The sequence below is a fragment of the Megalops cyprinoides genome, chromosome 1, assembly GCF_013368585.1.
Source record: "Megalops cyprinoides isolate fMegCyp1 chromosome 1, fMegCyp1.pri, whole genome shotgun sequence".
NCBI lineage: Eukaryota > Metazoa > Chordata > Actinopteri > Elopiformes > Megalopidae > Megalops > Megalops cyprinoides.
In genome coordinates this window covers 37229635-37253950 of record NC_050583.1, presented here as the reverse complement: position 1 = coordinate 37253950, position 24316 = coordinate 37229635, and the positions used below count along the sequence as shown (strand labels likewise).

Below are 24316 nucleotides of genomic sequence, written 5' to 3'. Positions count from 1 at the left end.
ACCTTGATAGCTAGCTAACATTTGCAATTGCGGGTGTGTCCGACTCCTGTTGAGTTCTACACGAGCCTCTTGTCAAAATATATACGACAGGGCCAGAGAAAAGGAAAAAGTTAGGTAATTGAGCAGTCAAAGTTTTGTGCGAATGTTTTGTTCAGCCCTTAGGTTAGTAATGCTATAGCTAAAGATTATTGTTAGCCACAGAACAGATATATATCATTACTTTTACATTTTAATTCAGTTGAACGACCGCAAGTATTTACCCCTCTCTAACAAATAAATCGGAGACTCGATCAGTATTTGACTAGGTAGCAAAGGATAGTGGAAACGCCAGCTGCTTGTGTGTATGTAATAAGATATGTAATGTGTATATATATGTACATTTGACGAATATCGGTTAACAGAGGCTGTAGTTGGAATTAATAGGCAGTCCTGTTTAGATTTGACTTATTTATTGAAAGAAATCGGCCACATTAATACTGTTATTGTCTGCTGACTCGGATTACACATTAAAATATTTTAAAGTTTAGATACCGTTTTAAATGAAAGAGTACTGTTGTGGTGTATTTATTTGGATAGCTAATGTATATTTTCAACGCGAAGCATCGTTGGCTGAAGCACTAAAACAAAAGTTAGTCTTACACAAGTAACATTGAATTTTCATGATTCTTGAAGCTTATTCGGCATTAGAAAACCCCTTCTCTCTGTTTATTTTTAAAGTTTGTACATGTGTCCAGGTAGAATCGAAACAATAACAACAGTTTCGTGAAAACTGGGGGAGAGACGGAGAAAAAAAATCTGCAAACTTAGCAGGAAAAGAGGCCATCGAAATCACGGAAACCGCTTCGTCCGTTCCCTCGAGTGCTCAGTTACAGATGGATTTCATAAATGCCCCGCTGTTGCTGCTACACCTTTTGTGCTAACCGTCTTTTTTCATTACAAAAACTTTTTCCCTCGTCGTATCCCTTCGTTTTTGTATTTACATTTTCAAATTGTTTCCATTTGATACGTGTTGTTTTGACTCGTTGCCAACAAGTGTGTGTGGATGTTGCTTATGGACATGTTTCCGTTTTTTTAGTTGTCTAATCAACAACCAGAAGCCTTCACAGTGAAGCGAAAACCGCCAAAAGTTTTTTCTTTTTCATTTTCCGACGTAATTGAATGAAAAAAATGAACTTTTTCTAGTAGTGCATATTTGACCTTGATATCTCGTATACAGAATGAGTCCATGTTATATAGTGACAATATCTGTCATATCAATATATGCAAATTGATATTCCACTTTCTTGCTTCTACGTAACACCAACCTCAACAGATACTAGTAGTTTTAAGTTGCTGGAAACTGCCTTTGTTGTACAATGGCGTCTGTGGAATCTCATATTCCCCGTTACTGGCAAATGTTAACGTTGAATAAGCCCAGCGAGGGTTATAATTGAGAATGCCTGCCAGGAGTTAGCAGGATTCACTCGTTCCCCCAACGCTTCTGCTGACTTGAAGACTGAAAGGAACAAAAAGTCAAGGAGCAGAGGCTGGCGACCCCTCTACCTGTAACAGGTAAGAGCTTCGTTCGGCCTCTCAGCTGGGTTTTCCAAGGACATGAACTAGGGAGCCCTGCTCGCTAGAGTGTAAAGTTGTTGTTGCTAGGCTGTGTTGTGACAGGAATCTAGCCGTACATCTCCCGAATGGACACCAAGAGCACCCGTGGTGAAACTCATCCACTACAGTGCAGCATTTTGTCGAAAAGGCTACGTGACAGTCACACTTTCCATGGTTATTGTTCTGTTTCATGGAGGGAACATTTCACTACGGCTTTCATGACTGTACCTCCAGTGTTGCATTTTATATGACTGCCAGGTCTGTTAAAGTAAAGAATGAATAGCTCATGAGTATCTTAAGCAAGGAACACTATTGTAAATCTAATGACATTATTGTATGATAAACAAGACTTCTGCAGATGTCATGCAAAGGGAAATAGGCCCCCTTTTTTTTGGAATTCTGGAATGGGTATACAGTGTGGAAGACAAATGAGTTGGGTTCTTTTCCAAAAAAAGGAACAATGGAACACGATCTGTTATTAAAATTCTTCGTCATATTTTCCAGAGTAAACCATTTTCACATCACTGTTTTAATGAAAGTTGCCGTATTGGATTCAAATTGAAAGATGTGACAAGGCTATATGTAGCTGGCATGAAAATGTGCTTTGGTGATAAATTGGTGGGTGAGAGTGAGTTTAAGTCTGAGGGGCTGATAAGAAATGCAATAAAATGAGTTTTTATTGCAGTGAAGATAATTATAATAATTTTGTGTTGCAGAGAGCAAATCTAATCCTGTGGCCACAATTCTACACCATTTTTGATAGTGTACGTTTCATTGCAGCACAGTGCACTAGTGTTATAAACCTCTACATACCCATGGTTCTGAAGGTGTTTTATTTTAAAAATCGAAAGCAGAACAATCTTAAGTTCAGGAAGATTGTCCTCCAAAAATAAAGCCTTAAATATGTGTCTAAAATGAATAATCAGATAGTCATGTGACTGTAAACTTTTATTACATTAAAGTTAATGAATATTGCAGGGCTGCCATTTTTTAAATCAGCTGTGAAGTAGCATGCTTGTGAGGAAGTAACACTTGACACATGCTGTATTTGTCAGTGAGCCCTATTTATTGTAAGGATGCTGTACCTGAGAGAACCTATTTCAGGACAGACAAGGTGCAGGCTGGCTATGGTGACTCTGAGTTCGAGGATAAAGACCAGTTAAAGACCAGTCAGTTGTGAACATTTTATCCAGTCATAGAGATCAGGTCCAGACAGACACTTCGGTCATCATATGGCAGCCTCAGCCTGGGGTGATGCAGGCCAAGGTGGTGCACTTCCCGCTGGTGACATTAAAGGCTGACACTACTCCATACAGTACACAGACCTGTTCTTGTCCTCTTTTTAAAAAATTTCAAGATGAGAGTTTGTATATCTCAGATTAGACAATATCCCCTGCCTTGTTTGCAGGCCATTTTCCATTGTCTCCCCTTGTTATTTCGCCTCACCACATTGATGTATTTCACTCTGGACTGACTCCGATAGACCTCAGAACATTGCATAGTACTGCACTGTAAAACTAATATAAAACAGCTGTTGACATATCTGGTCACCCATCTAGTCATGTTGTAGATCAAGCACATGCAGACCTTTTACAAGGTGATGTGAAGAGGGGTAGGAAGGAGATGGCGGGAGGAGGGGTTCATAAACGAATGCACATGGCGTAAACTGCTCCTCTGCGAAGCGCTGTTAGTGGAACGGACGGAGGAACAGAGCAAGCAGAAATAGGTTTGGGGTTGGGAAAAGAAGGCATAGACTAAACAGCTCACGGAGGAAAAGAAACCCAGTCAATTTAACAGGCCTTGGAAACGTGATACAACGAAAACAAGAGGGCACAGCTGACTGGGCTGGCGGTGCTCTGCTGCTCTCCTCACCACATTCCAAGCATTCCTCCAGCAAGGTTATTAAAATCAAGAGAGGGAGAGTGCTGTGGTAGAGGAGTCAATGTTTAACAGGCGGCTTTATTATGCAGCTGTGACATCACACGGACGCATTGGGGCTGTACTGCTCGAAGGTCAGCACACCCTGTAATCTTCACAGTTCCTCAGCGGTTCACGTTTGAAACAAGGGCAGAGGACACATTTTCCTCCCTCGTGTTCCTTGTGAGAGTGTGTCAGCTCAGATAAATGCGCGGAAAGCACCATGCCGGTGGTCTCGGAAGGAACAGCCTGGCGTTCCTGTGCAGTTTGCAGTAGGTGTGTTCCTCCTCATTTGCCCCATTCTACACCTGTCCCTTGGTCACAATGTTCTGGTTAACAGTAAATCAGAGACGGCAAGACCATGCTCGGAATGATTCCACCACCAGTTCCTGATGTTGTGCCCGCAAGCCTAGAACAAGATTTGCAAGTGCCTCAGTGGAGATCACACCATTGGAGAGTATGTTGCTGTTGTTTGCTTGTGTTGTTTCCTTTGGCACAGAAGTTATCATTAAATTCCAGCATGAGTTAATTGACTGAGCAGTGGAGGAGTTCACGTTTCAGGGGGTGATACGCAGGTGGCTGAAGTCCAAGAAAAATAAGTCGGACCAAATGATTACTAATCCGATGAGCCCCAGTTTCATCAGATTGGTGGTTGCATGAGGGCCCTGGCCTTGATTGGTGGATGATGGAATTGAATTGTGGCGTGTGATTCAGTGCCGCTGCCATTCTTAGACAGAGCAGCGAAGGAAAAGAGTGAGTCATGGTTAATAACACTTATTGAATTTCACTTCCACCTCAGCTTAGTCCAAATAAGAGATAGGCGTACATTCCGGCTGAATCGCCCTTAGTTCTACGCATTTTGCCAAAGACTGAAAATTCACCCCATATTCAACTCGTATAAAGATATTTACCAAAATTGTCATGATGTTTTTTTTTATGTTTTCATCTTTTTGTTTACTTTTTTTGCATTAATATATTTGCTGTTTGTAAATAGCTGTGGTATTATTACATGTTTTTGCATACTAGATTGTAGTGGATAGTGTTGTCATTTGATGCTATGGTCAGTTGCATCTGCTTTTCAAATAATAATGTAACTTGGCTTAAACATTGAACTTTCCAGACTAGCCTTGACCGAACACATGCTCAGTACACATGACATTAGTTTTTGTGGTTGAAGGAAATATGATTTCATTATGAAACTAATGACATTAACAAGGTCATTAATTAAACTGTTTACTTTGTAGCAAAGCTACAGCTATTGTAATTTCAATTAATTTTGAATTCCTTCTCCTACAACTTTTGATTGATGGAAACATGCAGGTACAAACAGTGTTCAATTAAAACTCCAGCATGGCTGAAACGTACTGTAAACTTTAAACCAAGAATGAAATGTTTCCTAATTGTATTGTAGGAAAACAGACCAACCTTTACTTGTGTATCTGAAATATTGTAAAATAAGTGCCACAGGATAAATTATGACAGTAGTTACTGACTAAATAAATTACACACAGTTATTATTGGATCGGGGTGGTTTGGGTACAAAGATAGCTCTTCTGTTCATTGGTAATGTTCGGTCTGATTGATTGAGATTCTTGGTAACTGAGCTAGGCTGTCAGCCAGATTCACTGCTGTCTTTCTGCTCAGCATTTTCCTCAGCAAGTATACCTCCAGTCTGTGCACTAGTAAAGGATGTATTTCAAAGGGGATGCATGTCGCCATCTCCCCTTTAAACCTGCACTGTTTCATGACTCTCTCTCTCCCTCCCTCTCTCTCTCTCTCTCTCTCTCTCTCCCTCCCTCTCTCTCTCTCTCTCTCTCTCTCCCTCCCTCTCTCTCTCTCTCTCTCTCTCTCTCTCTCTCTCTCTCTCTCTCTCTCTCTCTCCCTCTCTCTCTCTCTCTCTCTCTCTCTCTCTCTCTCCCTCCCTCCCTCCCTCTCTCTCTCTCTCTCTCCCTCCCTCCCTCTCTGTCTCTCTCTCTCTCTCTCTCCCTCCCTCCCTCCCTCTCTCTCTCTCTCTCTCCCTCCCTCCCTCCCTGTCTCTCTGTCTCTCTCTCTCTCTCTCTCTCTCTCTCTCTCTCCCTCCCTCCCCCCCCCCCCTCTCTCTCTCTCTCTCTCTCTCTCTCTCTCTCTCTCTCTCTCTCTCTCTGTTTCTCTGTCTGACTCAGGTAGATCATATACTATGTTCATGTGCTGTCGCAATACTTGCAAATTGAATATGGCACCTGTCATCCTCCACTGTCCCTTAACTCTGACTCCTTTCTTGTGTGTAAGTCTTGTATATAAGCCCATAACCCATCAGAATTAGACAAAAGTACATGCATGAATATATCACCAATGAGTGAATTAATTGAGTGAAAGAATAAGAATAAAAACTTATTAACCTTCTACAGGTATAATATGTAATGGTATAGCTGTATTGCTCCTTGTCATCTGTGCAGCTTTAATAAACAAATATATGAAAATTGCAGTATAATTGGTCATATATATTCTTAACGAGTACTGCTACAGTATATTACAGGGACTTGTTCAGCCTCTTCAAAATGACTGTTTTGGACTGGTACTATATCAGAATTGCACTCCTTTAAAATAATTGTATATGTTTTTCCCCCTTTGTAGGCATGGTCAAATTTATTGGAGAGCCAAATAAATATGTATATGCCAGATATGAACACCTGGCAGTTGATTTGCATTATCTGATGCTGTAGATAGTCAAAGTATTATTTCTCTGTTTGAATTCAAGTTAATTTGTCTGGGGGGCTGTTATGTGACAATTGCAATACATGTATCTACCCTGGCTTACTAATGTGTCAGCTAAATGCCTACGTGGTTAACTGTTTGGGTGACAAGGTAGTGAGCAATATTGCTATTTATTGAAGCATTGTTATGTAACGATTAGATAACAGCCTGATATTACACTTCTTAACATGCTAATTCAAAACTATGTAAGTAATGACCTGAAAATGAAGTAGTGTACTATGTAACACAGCCCATCTTTTACCTAGCTAACACTCTAGTCAATATCATATGAAAAAAGGTCAGAATTTACGAAAACGTTTGCCTTGTCAATTACATGAAAATGGGAGGGGCTAATTATTGCTTTTGTGTATACAGGTAGCTACTATAGAAATTAGAAATTCAAGTGAGTAATTGGTCTCTAGGCTATGTGCTGCAGTAAAGCAAACCTGTGAAATGATGTGCTAGTTATTGTTACCATGCATCACTGTCAGTTATACATAACTTTTGCAAATTTAGAAAGGCTGGATGTTATAACTTTATATACATTTCCCATGTTCTCAGAATTATTATCTACTCAAATGCTTTGGCCATGCAAATGTGCAAATTGCTGTTAATAATGCACATGTAGGTCATATGGAGGTACTGATCGTGTGCACATGAGTTTTTATAACCTTTAATGACGTTTTCCCCTCTGGAAATCGTTTGTTTGTCCCCATGCAGCTTTCTCCAGGCATTTTCTGTATAGTTCCTACTCCACACAGTTTAATTTCTGTATTGCAAATTCAGTTCCTATTCTGTACCACTGATTTTAATTTGAATTAAGCACATATATTGTATACCTTTTCCTCAGCTTGGTCTTTCCCTGTTCATAAGCTTCAGGTAGTCAGGCTTGGCTGCGCGCTCTGTCAGACAGTGCATGTTTTTATATGAGGACGGGCTTTTGTTGATTGAGGCTATGAATTTGCCTTATCTACTTCTGCTACTTGTGCTGTTTCTTGTGATTATTGTCACTGTTGATGATGATGATGATGATGGTGGTGGTGGTGGTGGTGGTGGTGATAGTGATGCTTATGACCACGACAGAACAATGCTAACCACCTTGGTGTTTTTCTCTAGGCTGTTGATGGGTGGTGCTGAAGAGCAGAGTTCCTGAATATCCACATTTTGGGAAAGACAACGTATTCCACCAAAATGAGTAAGTTCACCATGAGTTTGATTGACTGGGTGACCCCCTGGGAGCAACCAATGACATTTAAAGAATTACCCATTTATGCCTGAAGTGGAGAATACACAGAGTGTATTAATAATGGGGCCTATCGATCATCCATTGACATGGAGTGCACACTAATAATGTGTGGCTGTAATGAATAGCACTAAATAAACATTCATCTTCTCTTACATGCTCTGATTCCATGTTACGTCCATGAAATATTGATGTTTTGGGGGATTATGTTCCCTGTCAGGTGTGAAGATTAAAATATAGGCTACTATGATCAAACAAGCTTTTTGGAGACAGTGTATCATCAATGCTATCTTGGTCTTTAATAAAACTAGGTGATCAACATTGAATGTCAGTGTGGTTATCAGATCTAAGCAAGGAAATCTCTGAAGGGATGAGAAGAGAGAACGGTCATGTGATTTTACTTTCATTTGCCCTTGATCGGATCTGTGCAGCCTTGTGTCTCTGCCTGGCCAACCCGTTGTGTTCTGTCAGAAGCTGGAATGGATAGTATTTCAGTGTTTTGGAAGGCTTTTTTTCCTGCGCTGACACTGTGTGATGCCTGTCCAAATTACACAAGCGGAATATTTTCCCTTCTTCACAAGCTAACGCTGGTCTCTCCAAGATCAAAGATGGGAATTGAAATTTCAAAAACATACCAGAAGTAAATCAATGCTCGTGGCCCCCATTTCCAACCACTATCTACATTTCTGAATTCCTGCCACCGCTGTTAATCTGTTTTGAGTTTTTTGAATACACTGGATTAGGTGTTTTGATTTATTTTGGATTTATTCAGTAAATGGGCACCTCTCTGTGTAGGCAGAGTAGATTTAGGAAAGTTCCCCCGCACCCCCACTGACCACCCTGTGTCTGTCAACACAACCATGGTGCTGTTCGTCTGACCCCTTCAGCACCTATACCAACAAGTGCCCTGGTATGTGCAAGTTCCTGAATGACTCAGAAACAGAAACAAACCACAAGCAAGGAGAGAACTGCTTTCCTTTTTTCTCCTCTCTGGTTTTCCTGTCTGGTGTACACCAGGGAGTTCAGAGCGCACTCGAAGCCCTGTTTTACACTGCGGACAGGGGGGTAGGGACAGGGGTCATTTCAGAGCGGGCTGTGTCCTTTCTTTGGCACTTAAACATAAGCAGGCTGAGCTGGTCTTGTAGGGCACTCACAGGGACCAAAGACAGGGCTTCAGGATTGAACTCATTTCTGTGGATCGCAGGAAATGCATTTTCAAGTTTCCATGACAAATCTGAGAGTGGACTTTTCATTTAAAAATGAGGAAATGCTGTGCTCTCTGAAGGTTTCTTCAGGGTTACTATCAGCCAGCATGGATTGATACGTAGCTGAAAGAGACTATGAAATTAAGGGGGAACAAAGCCAAAGAGAGTCTTTTAAAAGGCCAATGGGGTTGTTTTAGTGGAAAGTAACATATTAAAAAATAACTAAATGTTTGGTTGAATGTACCCAGAATGTACAAATCGCCTTTGTTCAGCTAAACACTTTCTCTGGGATTCATTTTCAGATTGATATTTACTTTCCAGAGAATTTAAGATTAATTTCAACCTTAAAATGACATTCCAGTAACCAGCCTAAGAAACATGTAAAGATCAGGAATTCTGTTTTGCTGTGGACAGTCTTGTCCTTATGTCTCTGTCTCTGTCCCCCTTCTCCCCTTCTACTCCTGTTGTTCATTCTGTCTGGTTCTCTCTGTCCTCCATGCCTTTCCGTCTCTCTCTCGTCTCTCTACTCCTCGGTATCTTCCAGATGAGCGGCAGGCCCTCCACTCCATCATGAAGGACCTGGTGGCGCTGCAGATGACCCGGCGCCAGCCCCTGCCTGGGTACGACATGGGCCGGCCCAAAACTGCCAGCCCCACCAACAGACAGGTGGGCCTCACTGCACCCTACACAACGTCATGGCAGTGAGACCTCCCAGAGGCTTTGTCACGTCGCAGTCCCCCAGAGTCGTCTGCATGTGGCCAGTATTACTTACTGTGTTTCGCTCTTGGATTAGCAGAACCAAATATGGTATATTTTGTGGATCAGTATTCATTCAGCAGTTCATATCTACCACGTTTTTTTGGTGTAATGTTACATGTTTATTTATGGGAAGAAAAAATATTTTGTCTTCGCCACATGCTCTGGGGAAGTAAGGCACTGAGGCTTCAGAGATGAGCTGAGCTTACCGTTTCAGTGCCTGGTTAGTACTAGGTCCAAGTCAGTGGCGGTTCAAAGTTCAGCTTGGTATTAAGGCTCGCCAGGACTAGTTCAGCTCAGAAAGTGTTGAGTCCTGAGGTGTAGGTGTAGGAGCAGGGTTTAGATCAGGACGTGAGGCTATCTGCAGCAGGGGGGTTTTAGGCCCGTGCTTCTCCACATGTTTCTCATCGGCCTGCTGGCAGCCCGTGTGACCCCGTGTGACCCTTTCTCCCTCTTCTCCCCTCAGGATGATGTCAGAATCAAGTTTGAGTTCTGTGGAGAGAGAAGGTGAGTGTATCTTCTTTGAATTCCGCTCTGTGTGTGTCTGAGTATGTAAAAGAGATTCCCCCCAGGCCCTCTGGCTGGCCCCTGAAAGGTATGTGAAATGTAATGTACAGAGAGAACTGTGATTTACTTACAGCTTTCATCACACCCATCAGCAGTGTAAGCTTTTATGGGAGGAAGCAGTGCTCTTTTGTTTGTTCCCTGCTTCTTACTGCCTATGTGTCTGTGTCTGCCTGTGTGCGTGTGTGTGTGTGCGTGTCTGCCTGTGTGCGTGTGTGCATGTCTGCCTGTGTGCGTGTGTGCGTGAGACATCCATGCAGCTTGGAATGGTCCTGTACTGTTAGTAGTATTAGAATTCAGAAGCTCTTGAGTGTTAAAAAACATTCCTCACTTGCTTGAAACACATTTATCATTATCAGCAAATAAAAAAAATGTAAGTTATATATTAAAATAGATGTCTTAGAAGTACAGACAATATTATACTTATGTATGGAACATTCTTTACAAGTTAACTAAAGCAATCAAAATTAGATTGGCCTGAATGTTTATGATGTGTGTGTATGTATTTATTGAATTGTTTGAGTTGTGATACCAAATGTAAGATTGTAGAATGCACGTTTTGTGATGCCGAGCTGTTACAGCAGAGAAACAACTGCTTGATGTAATAATGCATACAAACAGAATGAGAGACACTGAAAGTGATGGAGAAAGCAAATCTATATTGTATTATATACACTATACTGTATTCAGTATTAACCACTCGCTGATACAAGTCATTGATGCGATCTTGCTCATTAGGAGGAAACCACTCAACTTGTTATTAATTTAGTCCAAATGGGTCTGTCCAGTGACTACAGTGGGTGACTATATAGTGGGCCTCCCTATGTACATGCATGTTGAATAAATAATAGTGCTAAAATATGCTTTATTAAAAGAAAATATAGAACATATTAAAGTTAACCTGTGGCATTGAGGACATGTTAGGTGTTTCTATTCATGTTTTCTATATAAAGTTATCCTGCAATAGGTCACACTATACAGTAACTTTAATTTTGTAAGGCTTCAAAGAGCTTTGATGCAGCCATGTTGAGATTCTTGTGGGCTTTTTGATGAAGTGCTTAAATGAATCTGTACTTAATTTCACCTGAAGTACTAAAGTTTGCCTGCTTTGGTTATTTTTTATAGTAGAATTACCTTTTTAATAATGGGAAATCACTTGCTGTGAGATACATTTCAACATTTACAAATAGTCTTTTTTGTTGGATTTTTGTATTACTTTTTAGTTTTGCATGTGACATATAAACAGTTAAGAAATTTTGATGGCTAACATGGCTACATGCTTGCCTTAAAGCAATGTAATATAAAGATATTTTAATATAATATGTTAGATAATACCATATACTGAGTGATGGCAATTTTATACAAAGTGTCTGAATAAAAGTGGGTTATGTTAAGCATTGAATGAATTGTAGTGAACTCCCTGTGCTTTATATATTACATAATTGCATGCAGTAGTTTGATTTATTGCATAGGGGGCAGCTGCTCCTGCTGCCTCCGTCTGTCTGTGTCTGTTTCACCTCCTCTGTCTCTCTCTCAATCTCTTCTCCTTTGTGTGCTGCAGGATCCTCATGTTTGGGCGGCCAGTGCAGTTTGAGGAGGTCAAGCAGAAAGTAAAAACTGTGTTTGGCCAGCAGCTGGATCTGCACTACATGAACAATGAGGTACTGCTACGCTCAGCGCCCACCGGCCGCGTCGGCGCGGTCATTGGGTAGGTTGTGTGCCGCGCGCAGAGGCAGTGCATGACCGACTCCCCTTCCCTCTGTGCAGCTGTCCATCCCTCTGCGCAGTCAGGATGACCTGGACAAGGCCATCGACCTGCTGGACCGCAGCTCCAACATGAAGAGCATTAAGATCCTCCTGCTCACCCAGGAGCACAACAACGTGAGTGCAGCAGGCTGACATGCAAGGCATCCCGTAGTTACTGTTTATGACCGTCTGTGCTGCGTCTCGCGCTTCTGCGTTACTGCATGTTGTTATGCATTTGGCAGCCTCTCTGCTCGCACACCTGTCTCTTCATCTGTTTGTCTGTCTTTGTCCGCTTGTCGCTGAGTGTGAAAGTGAAGGTGGGACTCGGAGGCTGGTCACGTGAGTTTCATTGTTCTCCTAGCCGGAGCCGCGCTGTACCACGTGTTGCTCTTTTTTAGCCCTGCTTTCCAATACAGGAAGTGCAGAGCAGAGTGCCAGCACTGTTGTTCTCGAGAGAGAGAGAGAGAGAGAGAGAGAGAGAGAGTCCTGACTGTAGCCCTTCTCTCGTCCATTCCTCTCTGGTTCTGCTTGAGCCACTTACCTTTTCTGGCACCACTGAGCCTGTTGGTGAAGCATTAAGTGAATGCAGGGAGAACACAACAGGAATTGTGGAAACATTACAATTTGTGAGAAGGCAACATCAACACCAAAATAAGGAAGGAGTCGAATATAAAAAGGAAGGACTTACAACAGAGAATAACATAAGCTCACATTGGTGCATTTGTGTGTACATGAATGTAAACTTTGTTGATTAGCTTAAAAGGGAAATAAACTACAATTTTGAACGTTCCTAATGCTCAGTTGGAAGATGACTGTGTAGAGCACCAGCCGTGGATGGTGTTGTCGTAAGACTGTTTTAATCTTTGTATATATAAAGGTATTGTGACTCAGTAAATCAGTGTCTAAATTAGTAATGAGATATGTCTGTGTGACACTAACTGAGACGTTCCTCTGACTCTGGTGCCCAGGCCCCATCCCCCTCCCATGCCACTGTCTGCAAGCAGGTGCGCATCAAGGCCTCACAGTCCACTGGTGACGTCAACACAGTCTACCAGTCCTCCGAGCCCAGGGGGCGCCATCTCTCCACCAGTGAGTGTTCATAGCAGTCTTTTGAGCCCTATTCTCCAAATTGCTGTCTATTAGCAGTGAACTTGATATACGTGATATAGACAAGGTTGAAGTTAATATCTCTTATGAACTTTCATTCTCTTTCTCCCCTTTCACCACATTTCTCTCTCTCTTTGTTCCTGTCTACCCCTCCATCTCTCTCTCTCTCTCTCTCCCTTGCTTGCCTCCTTCTCTCTCTCACTCACTTGCCGCCCCTCTCTCTCTTTCTGGCTGTTGTTCCTTTGGCTTCCTCTGATACACAGAGCAGTGGGTCCTCTTCCTTTTCCTGTCCACCATCACTGGCTGCTCCACAATAGCCTCCTGGAGACTGGCCAATCAGATTGCTGTATGCTATTAGTTAGGCGACCCTATAGCCTCGTTTAGGAATGAAGGAGTGGGGGAGGTGAGGGGTGTTGGAGAAAGTGAAAATCCTCCATTTACTGTAGAGTTAGGAACTTTGCCCAGTTTTAAATGACTTTTCACAATTGCATTAATCATAACTCAGTGACTGTTGTTGGAGTGCATTCAGGAATGTCCTAATGTTGACAAAAGAAACAAAATTAACCGCTGATTCTCCTCCCCCTTGCTCAAGTGCCAGATTGGATGGTCTTGTGGTTGCAGCTTCACAGGAAATACACACTCCAAATCTGTACTCTGTAGCAGTATGTTTCAGAATCTTACCTTTGCAAAAGAAATACTTGCAAAAGGAACTTTGCATTATTGCAAAGTCCACTTGGTTTATTTGTCTGCATGCCAAAGAAAATTCAACGTGTGTGTCTCTTTTCCCACTGCCTCAAGCTTGACCCCTCCCATTTTCTCCGTGACCTACCAGGTTCTCAGAACACGGGGCGCAGCTCCCCACCGCCTGGCTACGTACCGGAGCGTCAGCAGCGCATCGCCCGTCAGGGCTCCTACACCAGCATCAACAGTGAGGGGGAGTTCATCCCCGAAACCAGCGACCAGTGTGTGAGTCTCTTTGCTTCTCTCAGTTAAATAAGCAGCTTTACCACTGCAGAAATCACACCTGGCTGCCCTTACCGCATACCATACCATATAGACAAGACCATAAGGAGTTAACACTCGCTCGGATACCATGGTGTAAACCAAGCGCAAAAGTGCATTTTCTGTAGTTTTTATTGTTGTTTAGATTGATTAGCAAATTTTAGTCATTAATGTATTCTTTTTTTGTTATGCTTCATTTGACTTAATTGTTAAAGCGTTTTTTATTTAGACTGAATATATTGCTATTTTGCATATCTGCATGCATATTTTTATTGAGAAATTGTATGATTATTTAATTTAGCAATATTAATCTTTTTTTATTTGAAAAAGCAAATGCATTGAATGTATTTTACTATATTGTTATCAGTTGTTTTTAATTTCTAATTTGTTACAAAGCAGTGGTAGACATGATTTGATGATGGCAGGTCATCGTAAACCCTGTCTGCCTGCCATTAAGACATATTAAAATTAGTTAGTGGTAGGTTAGTGAGTAGAAACTGCAGTGTGTCCACCACACACATACTTGCAAAAATATTTGTACAATTCCAGTAATATATTAAATTCAAAGTATTAGGATATATATTAAGAAATCTATGCTGACGGGAAATAAAACTTCAGCAAATGATTTGTGTGCATATTTTTACAATTTTGTTCTAAAGAACAAAATGCATATCATTTTTTTATTTTGGCATAAAATATGGACTGCATGTAATACTGGAGTACCTATGGCACATGAGTATTCAAGCCCATTATTAAGGAAGGAGTTGAGCTGTCACAGGGGTTCGTTTTTTAAGTAAATGAGTTCAGTGTTGTGTGTCCTCCATTTGAGACTGACAGTGCTTACCTTGGTGTTGACAGTCCAAGAGTGATTACGTCTTTGAAATCAAATTCCGTTCAGTGACGGGAACTGCACGCAGTTCAATAAATGACGATGTCCAAGATGATTGAAAGTATCTCAGTGGGCTTCTCTTCTGGGTTCATGTGCGAGGAGTAGAGTGGCCAGTGTATCACATGCATGTTGTTCAGTGTAAGCAAGTCTGACAGATGCATGTGGTCTTGCATTCTGAGGCATGTATATGAGGTCACGTTCTTGAGTTAAGCCAAAATATGTGGGACTGCATCCATACTGTAATGTGGTCCATACCATCACACATGCTGTCAAAAAGAACAACACAATTTCACTGATCAACACGCTATATAGAAACATTTTAATCTTTTTTTTAATCCTTTTGGATGTCTTGCTCATGAGTAAGGGACTCTTTAGTAGCTGAACATTGAACATGGGACTAATTAGCTATTTTCTTTAGCTTGTAAATCAAATTGACATTTTAAAGGCTTCAATTCAGTTCACTTTGGTTTGTAAGTTGTATACCCATGGCATTATCAGACATGAAAATGCCTATGGTAGCTTGCTAGTTATACTTACCTTTCTCTTTTTCACTACTTCTTGCTGTAATCATCAATCATCAACATTCAGTGCTCAGTATTAGTTTGACACATTGTGCACTTAAAACAACAGTGTTGTGGCTGTGTGTTGTACTGGAGAAGTACTATACTGGAGAATGTGATTTACTGAAATGTTACTGTTGAAAGTCTTGAAACTGTTTCAAAATGTTTGTATGATGTTGAAGAACAGGGAAAGTGCATAAAGGCAAGAAAAAAATCATGTTGACTCTGTACACTAGTACAAAGGTCTGGCAGCAGTTTGGTATTGGGGAGCTGGCCTTGTAATCAGAAGGTTGCAGACTTGACTCCCAGGTGACTCACTGCTCTTGTACCCTTGAGTAAGCTACTTAACCTGGATTGCTTCAGTAAATATCCAGCTGTACATATGGACAGTGGGTGAAATTTGAGCAATGTAAGTTGCCTTTCTAAGCAAATGGATACTAATAAAAACGGACATCCACTGAAGGAATATCCCAATGCGAGGGGGCCTTGATGTTGAAACAAAAGTATGCAGGGAAAGAGCTTAATCAGTTTTGTAGATTTTTTTTCTTCCCCTCTCTCGTGCGCGGTCGTTCAGCTTTTTCCTGTGTTTCCTGTGTCTAATGCAGGGCTGCAGATCCTATCTGACTGGCTGGAAATAGTGCACAGGCAACCAACAACACAAAAAGAGACAGAGCAGTCCCCCCCCCCCCCCGTAAACCAGCACACTTCCAGTCACATGATCCCCCAGGCTGCCGAGTTATGCCCTTTATATTTCAGGGAAAGTGAGCCTTGGGGTGGGGGGGTTGTGTGCTGAGTTCCCCAGGTTTTTTTTAATTGAATATGCTACCTGGGTCAGCATTGCCACATAACACTAGCAGTTTTCAATGTGCTGCATCTGTTCTCATTCTTTCATTGTTGTCTCTTTGCACAAAATCAAAACCACTGAATGGGGGAAACCTGTGGTCAGTGGTAAAGATAAGGCAAACTCTGCATTTCCACATGCAGTAAGTAGTCCTGTTGCTCTGTCTGACCCTCTGCTGGCCCGTCTTGTTTCCGTCTCTATCGCCCAGGTGCTGGACCCATGGAGTAGTGCTGAGAACTCCGTATCCGGCAGCTGTCAGTCTCTGGACAGCAACTCGGACAGGTAAGACTGAGGAGAGGAGGTAAACATAGTGACATTAGGCTCAAACATGGCAATCCCACAGTGTGGCAGACAGAGACATTACAGTGCAGTGCAGACATCCGAAGAAAGAATGAAGAGGCATACAGTCCTGTTCAGATGTGATGTTTGAGTGAGATTACAGTGGAACTTAGCTAGAAAGAAAAAAAGAAGTGTTCCCGGCAGGTAGGTGAGGCAGAGATGGTGATGCAGATACAGATATTAGACAGACCAAGATAAGATAGACAGATAAGGTATGGTAAGACAGTGACCGCACTGCAGATAAGTATCACGCAGGCTGGTGAGGCTGGCAGGCAGGAGAGCATCGCACTGGTCTTAGAGGCTCTGTTTCTCTGTAGCCCCTCCTTCAGGAAGTCCCGGATGTACAGAGCCAAGAGTTACCCGGACAATCGTCAGGAGTACTCGGGTAGGTACTGGAGGGGGCTCCCTGCTGACCTGTTTGTAGAGGACGACGCTGCTGCCCTCAGACACATGGCATTCAGTAACCACCTCCCCCTCCATTGCTCCACAGACCGTGAGAACCATATCTACGAAAAGGTCGTGGGTAAAGGAGGGACGTACCCCCGCCGGTACCATGTGTCCCTGCAGCACAAGGACCACAATGAAGGTAGAAAACAAGTCTCCTAACCATAGTTTCATCTGGAATTGCACCTGTATCAGACCTTTCATGGATCTCAATACTGTAACTTATACTGTAACTGTGACCAATATGTAGCACCCACCAGTGGCTGGTCACGACTGGTAACAGTCAAGGTCACGTGTGTATATAGCTTATAAAAAGAGCTCCAGTGAAAATATGTCAATGTTTGAAATTTTGTGTTTCATTTCATCTTCGTGGCAGTGCTCTCAGACCCACCCCTCCTCTTCCTGTAAGTGCGGGTCCCCTAATGTGTCCCCTCTCCTCCCAGGCCGGAGGACGTTCCCGCGGATCCGGCGGCCCCAGGGGAACCTCTTCACCCTGGTCCCATCACGGCGGGCCCTGAACGACAGCGAGGAGAGCCTGGGCTCCAGCTGGCAGCTGGTGGACGCGCAGGGACGGCTGCGCCCGCAGGACCGCAGCGTACCTCACAAGTGTGAGTCCCCCTGCCAGCCGCAAGCCGCTTTCTCACACCCTCTCACCCCGCTGCAGGACTGGAATCGATCATAGCTGCGCGACTAGAAGATCCACCGTATTAGCTGTGTTCTTACAGGAGAAGCACGTGCCATTTTTAAAAATGTTCAGGTCCCTCTGGAGTGTTTCTAATTCCACACGGAACGAACTTGTTGGGTATGTTAACGCGAGTCTTCTACCTTAACAGCTCCCAGTGCCCCCCTGACCTGGAGGCGGGGCAAGCTCTTGGGACAAGGTGCTTTTGGGAGGGTCTACTTGTGCTACGACGTGGATACCGGCCGAGAGCTCGCTGCCAAGCAAGTCCAGTTTGACCCAGATAGCCCCGAGACCAGCAAGGTGAGAAATTTGCCTGGAACTACACTAATACTATGTACAGTATGTCATATGTTAGAACCTGATCTTTCAGGCACACCTCCCCCATACAGGTCTAACTTGGCTATTGTGAAAAGTGGGCATACAGAGGACAGCTTACTTCTCCTGAAGCACTCCTCTATCAGTCAAGTTTTATGGCTCATGTTCTCACATTTGTATTAAAAGGGACTTTAGCAGTGGTGGCCTTAAGAGCATGGTCTAAACTTGCACAACCCAGGTCATGCAAGTGTGCACACTGTAGAGGTTTTCACAAAGCAGGCCTCTTCCACACAGAAGTGTGTTTATCCTCTGGCCGGGGTTGAGAAGAGTAGATTTCGGTGTTGTTTTTTTTCTTCAAAGCTGTTTCCTGCCTACTACTGAGAAAAGGCACATTGTCACTTCCTGTGTCGGAGTGAGGGGAGGGTAGTAGGGGGTTGCTGGCTGGCAATCCCTTGAAAGAAAACGTGCTTCCCAGCCATCTTCCCCCCCCCCCCCCCCCCTTTTGATGGTTATCTCTGGCTGTTTTATCTGAGCAGCAATGTTATGTGTCAGGAATCTGGAACTGGTGCACGTACACACGTAAAATGAGTTCTCTTGACGGGGTCTGACGCAAAGAGACAAATGGGGTTTTGGAGAAATGCTCGCATGCACAATAATGAGCTTTCTGCTGGGGTGCCTGCCTGTCTGCCTGTCTATACAATCAGTAACGCGGTGAAATCCTCTGCCGCTCTCACCGCCACGTCTCTCCCTCCTATATTTCTTCACTTAACAAATGGAGGACCTGGCTGTGCAAGAGGGCAGCATAGGCACAACAGCTGTTTAGCACTGTGAAACATCCAACATCCAAACAACATTTCTCCGTACTTACTTTGTCCACATGTTGTTACTGCTGGCTGTACTTAGCTTTTCATCTTTAGTGATCTGTTGTGCTTAAGCCCCATTGTTCTTGGTATTTAACTTCAAATAATCCTGGAATTAATCCAGTTTATAAGGAAAACTGTAAGAGAAGGAGCTTTTCAGTGAAAATATTGAATCTGGTTGAACCATAACAAATTGCTTATCTTCCTTTGGTCTTGTACTTAACTTGTTTATGGATAGCTCAAACCTGCACATCAAAGGATAGTAGTCATAGCCAGCACAAAAGTAGATATCATTGTTGACAGAGACCTACCTGCTGTGCAGATTTTGTAATGATTAAGAAATAATAAAAATGCCAACACATACAATTAATGTCCAATTAAGTTTTAAATATTTGGTCACAGTAGTCAGAAACTACTGACTGGAACACCAGTGTTCACTTACATTCTAAATATTACCACAGTGTGTTCTTAATCCATCAATTAATGCTGTATAATGCAAAAACACTACTCAATACTGTACTCTGTGAAGTTCTAAATTACCTATTTGCTATTGCAAAAAGAAAAATAATTAAAAAACCGCAGGCAGCCTCTTGTGAATGTAAGAGTTTCAAAAATTATTATGGAATGCCTTCAGTCACTTGAAGGCAAGGGTAGCCTAACAGCTCTAGCTCTGCTTACCCCTAAATGTATTCATTATAATTTGGGTACCTAGCTAATGTTAAGTACCTATTACCCTGGCCATACAATAACTGAAATTTTCAGAAAAATATATAACTCCACACAAACTTGCCCCCAAGGCTAACTGTGTGCCTGGAGAATGACAAAATAAGTTATCTCGGTATATGAGTGTGTTCTTGTGTTTTTTTGTTTGTGGCTATGACTGTGTGTGTATAATTGTGTTCCTGTGTGTGGTGGCCTGTTACCCTGCATTGATGTCCTCTGTCTGTAGGAGGTGAGCGCTCTGGAGTGTGAGATCCAGCTGCTGAAGAACCTCCATCACGAGCGCATCGTGCAGTACTACGGCTGCCTGCGCGACCACAACGAGAAGACCCTCACCATCTTCATGGAGTACATGCCAGGGGTATGTCTCCTGGCATCATGGCACAGAAAGAACGGGGAGAGGGGCTCGCTGCTGGAGTCTCTGGCCTTGATTCCAGTGGCAGATTGGCTTGGCTTGGGTCTTGACTTCTCAGGAGTTCTAGCCTCGGCTAGCTCGTGATTAAAGCATGTTATTACAGTGTCCTGAAACCCGGTGTTTGTCACATAATAAATTAAGACTAATGGCTGTGTTCTTAGGGGTCAGTGAAAGACCAGCTGAAAGCTTATGGAGCCCTGACAGAGAATGTGACCCGAAAGTACACCAGGCAGATCTTAGAGGGGATGTCCTACCTGCACAGCAACATGATTGTGCACCGTGATATCAAAGGTATTGTCACATGGTATTTGTCAAAGTACTAGAGTCTCTGCACCTCAGTAGTGCAGTGAATCAGGGCCAGGGTGACATGGCTGTATGATGCAGGCTGTCAGATTTTATATCAGTGTGTTCATTTCATTGGACGTGTTTCTTTTTCTTGAAGTTGTTTATAAAGGCATGTATGCAGATGTGTCAGTGTTTGCACCAGCCCTAAACGCTGTACCTTTACAAATCTTGGAAGGTGGTTTGCAGTGTAAGCAGAAAATGCAGGACTGCCTGGTTCTTACACTGCTCTTCTCATCCCCAGGTGCCAACATTCTTCGGGACTCTGCGGGGAACGTGAAGCTAGGGGACTTTGGAGCCAGCAAGAGGCTCCAGACCATCTGCATGTCCGGCACTGGCATCCGCTCTGTCACTGGCACCCCCTACTGGATGAGCCCGGAAGTGATCAGTGGGGAGGGCTATGGCAGGAAGGCAGACGTATGGTAAGGGGGCTGTTGTGTGGACATGCAGTGTGATAGGGGAATTTGACAGATGAATTTATTCACAATTCATTATTTAATTCACAGTTCATCCCCTACTGGTCAATTAGAAACTTAATTTCTGTGAAATAAAGATGAATTGCTTTCCTTTTGTGGTGAGAGCATGCAATAACTGTTCATTTCTTCAGATCCTTCAAATCAGTTTATGTGTAGGCTTGTAATTCAGATGGCATGAGTTGGGGAAGAACAGTATTTGGAACAGGTGATTTTTTTTTGCCAGAGAGGAGCAAAGTTTGTAGGCATACATGTAGAATTCCCTGGTATAGCTGACCTGTGCCTGAAGTGCCAGAACAAATAGATCGAGTGAGTGAGTTGGAAGCATCAGGAATTACAGAATTGGATCAAGTCTCAAAACAGTACACTGGCATAAGTGTAGACATTGTGAAAATTAGAAAATGTCAGGGTTGTCAGCCAGGTGCTATATTTTTTCATTGGCCTGAATTCTTGCAGTTAATAAAAGCTGAATGACTAGGTGAGATTTCAAAATTTCTGTGTTTAATCATATTACCATAAAAACAAGGAAGGGATAACCATTTTCATGCTAAAATATGCTGTAAATGCAATCTTGTACTTTTCAGTTTGTTGTTCTCCACCAATATGCTTGTAATATCCTTTATTGGCGTATTTGGCTGTGGTCGTTTGTTCTCCCCTGGTATGATCATACAGACAGCAGTAAATGTAGAGCTTTGTCAGCTCCACTTCTGTGCTGCCCCTGGGTGCAATCAAACACTAAAAAGGTGGAATTTAAAGACAGAGTAAAAGTAATATTTTTATTAGAAAGTGGAAAAGAGCTGCATTTACTGACACAAGAGCTTAAACTGGGAAGGTTCCACCTGCTGCCCAGGGGTTCCCCTCTGCAATATGATTGGAGGACATCCCATCAGGCGAGGGATGTGATTGGCCAAGAGCCAGCCAGGCCCTGCAGTCAGCCAGCTCTTTCAGGGTTTGGAATGTTCCGAGTTCCTGCCTTCCCCAGGGGCAGTTAAGTGGGAGAATGGAAGGGGAAACCGCTCCGGAGCAGCCCCCACGGTCCCCCTCACACTCACTACACTGCCGTGGGTGTCCCGCGGCCAGCACAAACACACTGCAATGTTAAAAAACACAGTGAAAAGTTTCCAACAAAACAGTCACGGCAATATCCTGAAATAAAACGGCCTGATCTTTGCTTCCATGTGCTGGTGAAAGTGTTGAGATCCATTTCAGCTGATTCTGGGTCAGATTGTTCCCAGATTTTTTATGCCCCATTGCTAGTCAGGATGCTGTCAGGGTCATTGTTTCTGTTAGGCATGGCGATTTCAGTTGACCCTTACTGCATTTGATTCTGTCACTTCTGTGTTAAAGATTCCATTTGACTGTGTGTATGTGTGTGTGTGTGTGTGTGTGTGTGTGTGTGTGTGTGTGTGTGTGTGTGTGTGTGTGTGTGTGTGTGTGTGTGTTTGTGCGTGTGTTCTTTTCTCACCTCACTCTTCGTCCTGTAGGAGTCTTGGCTGCACTGTGGTGGAGATGCTTACAGAAAAGCCCCCGTGGGCAGAGTACGAAGCCATGGCGGCCATCTTCAAGATTGCCACTCAGCCCACCAACCCTGTGCTGCCATCCCACATCTCGGACCACACCCGGGACTTTGTGCGCCGCATCTTTGTGGAGGCCAAGCACCGGCCCAGTGCCGAGGAGCTGCTACGACACCCCTTCTCCCAGATCCTGTGCTGAGGCTGGGGACCTACCTATAGCTGTGCCCCCTGCCCCATATACATGCCAAAATCTGCCACTTTCTCCTATGCTGGACTGCTCACAGCCTGGCCTCTAGAGACAGCAGGGAGGAGAGCTTGAGCACACAGACACCACGCATCTCCAGCTGTCCACACAGGGGGGCGCCATAAACCTGCACACATTTCTAGGAGTAGGTATACAGACTGCTTTATTAGTAGCAGAAAGGAACAGCTGTGGCTCTTCCCACGCAAAAAGTGGGGTTGTGTCTGATTTTGACTCCCATCATACCTCTCAAGGACAGCCCTACCCCCCTGCCCATCAAGTGCCTTTTTTACCTGCAATCCCCATTTGCTGGGGATGGGACCTAATTGTGCTGAATGTGTCTATGGGATGCACCAATGTACATATGTACATATTTGTATTCTTTGCTTCTCTTATGTATAAAATTTCCAAAATCCAGAACTGTTTGGAGTGTTTGCTCATGTTTAAAGTGGGCCGCAGTGTTTCCCGGTGTGCAGATATCTGCCCTCTTTTTCTGTTCACTGTCCGCACATCCTTTGATCAGCTGTCTTTGCTGATGACACAGCTTTGCACTCCAATATGGCAGCCCTCTGAAATAGTCAGCAGATGTATTGAACATTGTTGAAGTTGAATGTTTCGTTCTCTTTTCTGTCTTATTTCTTCCTTTCTATAATGTCTTCCTTCTTCCTCTTTCTAGTCCCATTCCCATTCCTACTCCCACCCCGCATGTTTATTTTGTCACATTTGGAAAAACTCGAGTAGAATGATGGAATTTGTTTTCATCTCCACTGTTCGGATCTTTCTCTTGATATTATTGTTGCGATCCCTGAATGCTGACCCCTGAGCCACTGTCATTCAGGTATGTGGAAGGCGGTGCCATGGTTCCTGTGGCTTTCTGCCTCTAGCAGTCAACACAGGGAGAGGGCCTTATTCCTGGGCTCCTTCAGCCTTACAGCAAGGTGAATAACTGTGCCTTGCTCTGCGTCACCCTTCACCAGCACTCTTCTGATTAGCCTTGTGTGGGAGGCTGCTGCTCACCTTCTCATGATCCCCTGTTCTCTGTCTCCCTTTCCCTCTCAAGTCTTCTGCACAAGCTCCTACATGCCAAAGAGTCACATAGAAAGATAGGAGAGGAGAGAGCAGCAGAGAGTGCATTTTCTCCGCTGAGGACCAAGATTAAGAAAAGCATTATGATGTTAATGACAGTGTTTACTCTGTACCAAAAAGCACAGCTTCTCTTACAAGTTTCGTAAAGGGTTGTTCTTACACAGTTACTGATTCAAAGAGCCTCCTATGTATTGTGTCTGTGTGATGAAAGAGGCTCGCTTACTTAGACCAGCCTCTTTCATGTCAACACACCAACACACTTGTTTATTTGTTTGTTTTTGGTCAGAAATGCACTTTTTTAGTAAATGAATGTAAGTACTTCCCTTCATGAACTTTGTTTTGGCTTTTTCTTTTTTCTTTTTCATTTTTTTTATCATTTAATGTGAAATCTCTTTTACTTTATTTATCTCCTAGTGTTCATTAAGTTGATTTTTTAAGCTTTAAATATACATGTATAAATATATTTTTTATATATTGACTTTAGACTGTTTTAAATCTAATGATGCCTCTAGAAATATGACAGAAAAAAATGAAATCGTTGAAGCAGCTGGTTTTGCAGAGATTCCACCAGGGGTTTATTAACAGTGTAATGGTCCAGGTGTGGGCACACTCTGATTGTCCTGTCCGCTCTGTGCAGATGCGTGAAGTGCAGTTACCTCCTCAGACAGTATGGGTCCTGTTTTTAGAGCAGGACTGCTCAACCCCTGTCCTGAGTAGCTGTCACAGAAT

At 43.1% G+C, this 24316-nt stretch overlaps 1 protein-coding gene across 1 annotated transcript; it reads left to right on the top strand.

The window, feature by feature from the left end:
* Positions 1 to 536: 536 nt before the first annotated feature.
* LOC118782075 (mitogen-activated protein kinase kinase kinase 3-like) lies at positions 537 to 23842 on the top strand. The gene is made up of 17 exons (XM_036535323.1): positions 537 to 1551; positions 7360 to 7438; positions 9236 to 9357; positions 9914 to 9954; positions 11573 to 11672; positions 11779 to 11892; positions 12726 to 12846; positions 13697 to 13830; positions 16365 to 16438; positions 16813 to 16880; positions 16986 to 17081; positions 17383 to 17547; positions 17773 to 17921; positions 19746 to 19877; positions 20093 to 20222; positions 20518 to 20695; positions 22231 to 23842. Exons 2-17 carry the CDS (start codon positions 7435 to 7437, stop codon positions 22457 to 22459), a joined length of 1857 nt encoding a protein of 618 aa, XP_036391216.1. The 5' UTR covers positions 537 to 1551; positions 7360 to 7434; the 3' UTR covers positions 22460 to 23842.
* The last annotated feature ends 474 nt before the right edge of the window (positions 23843 to 24316 follow it).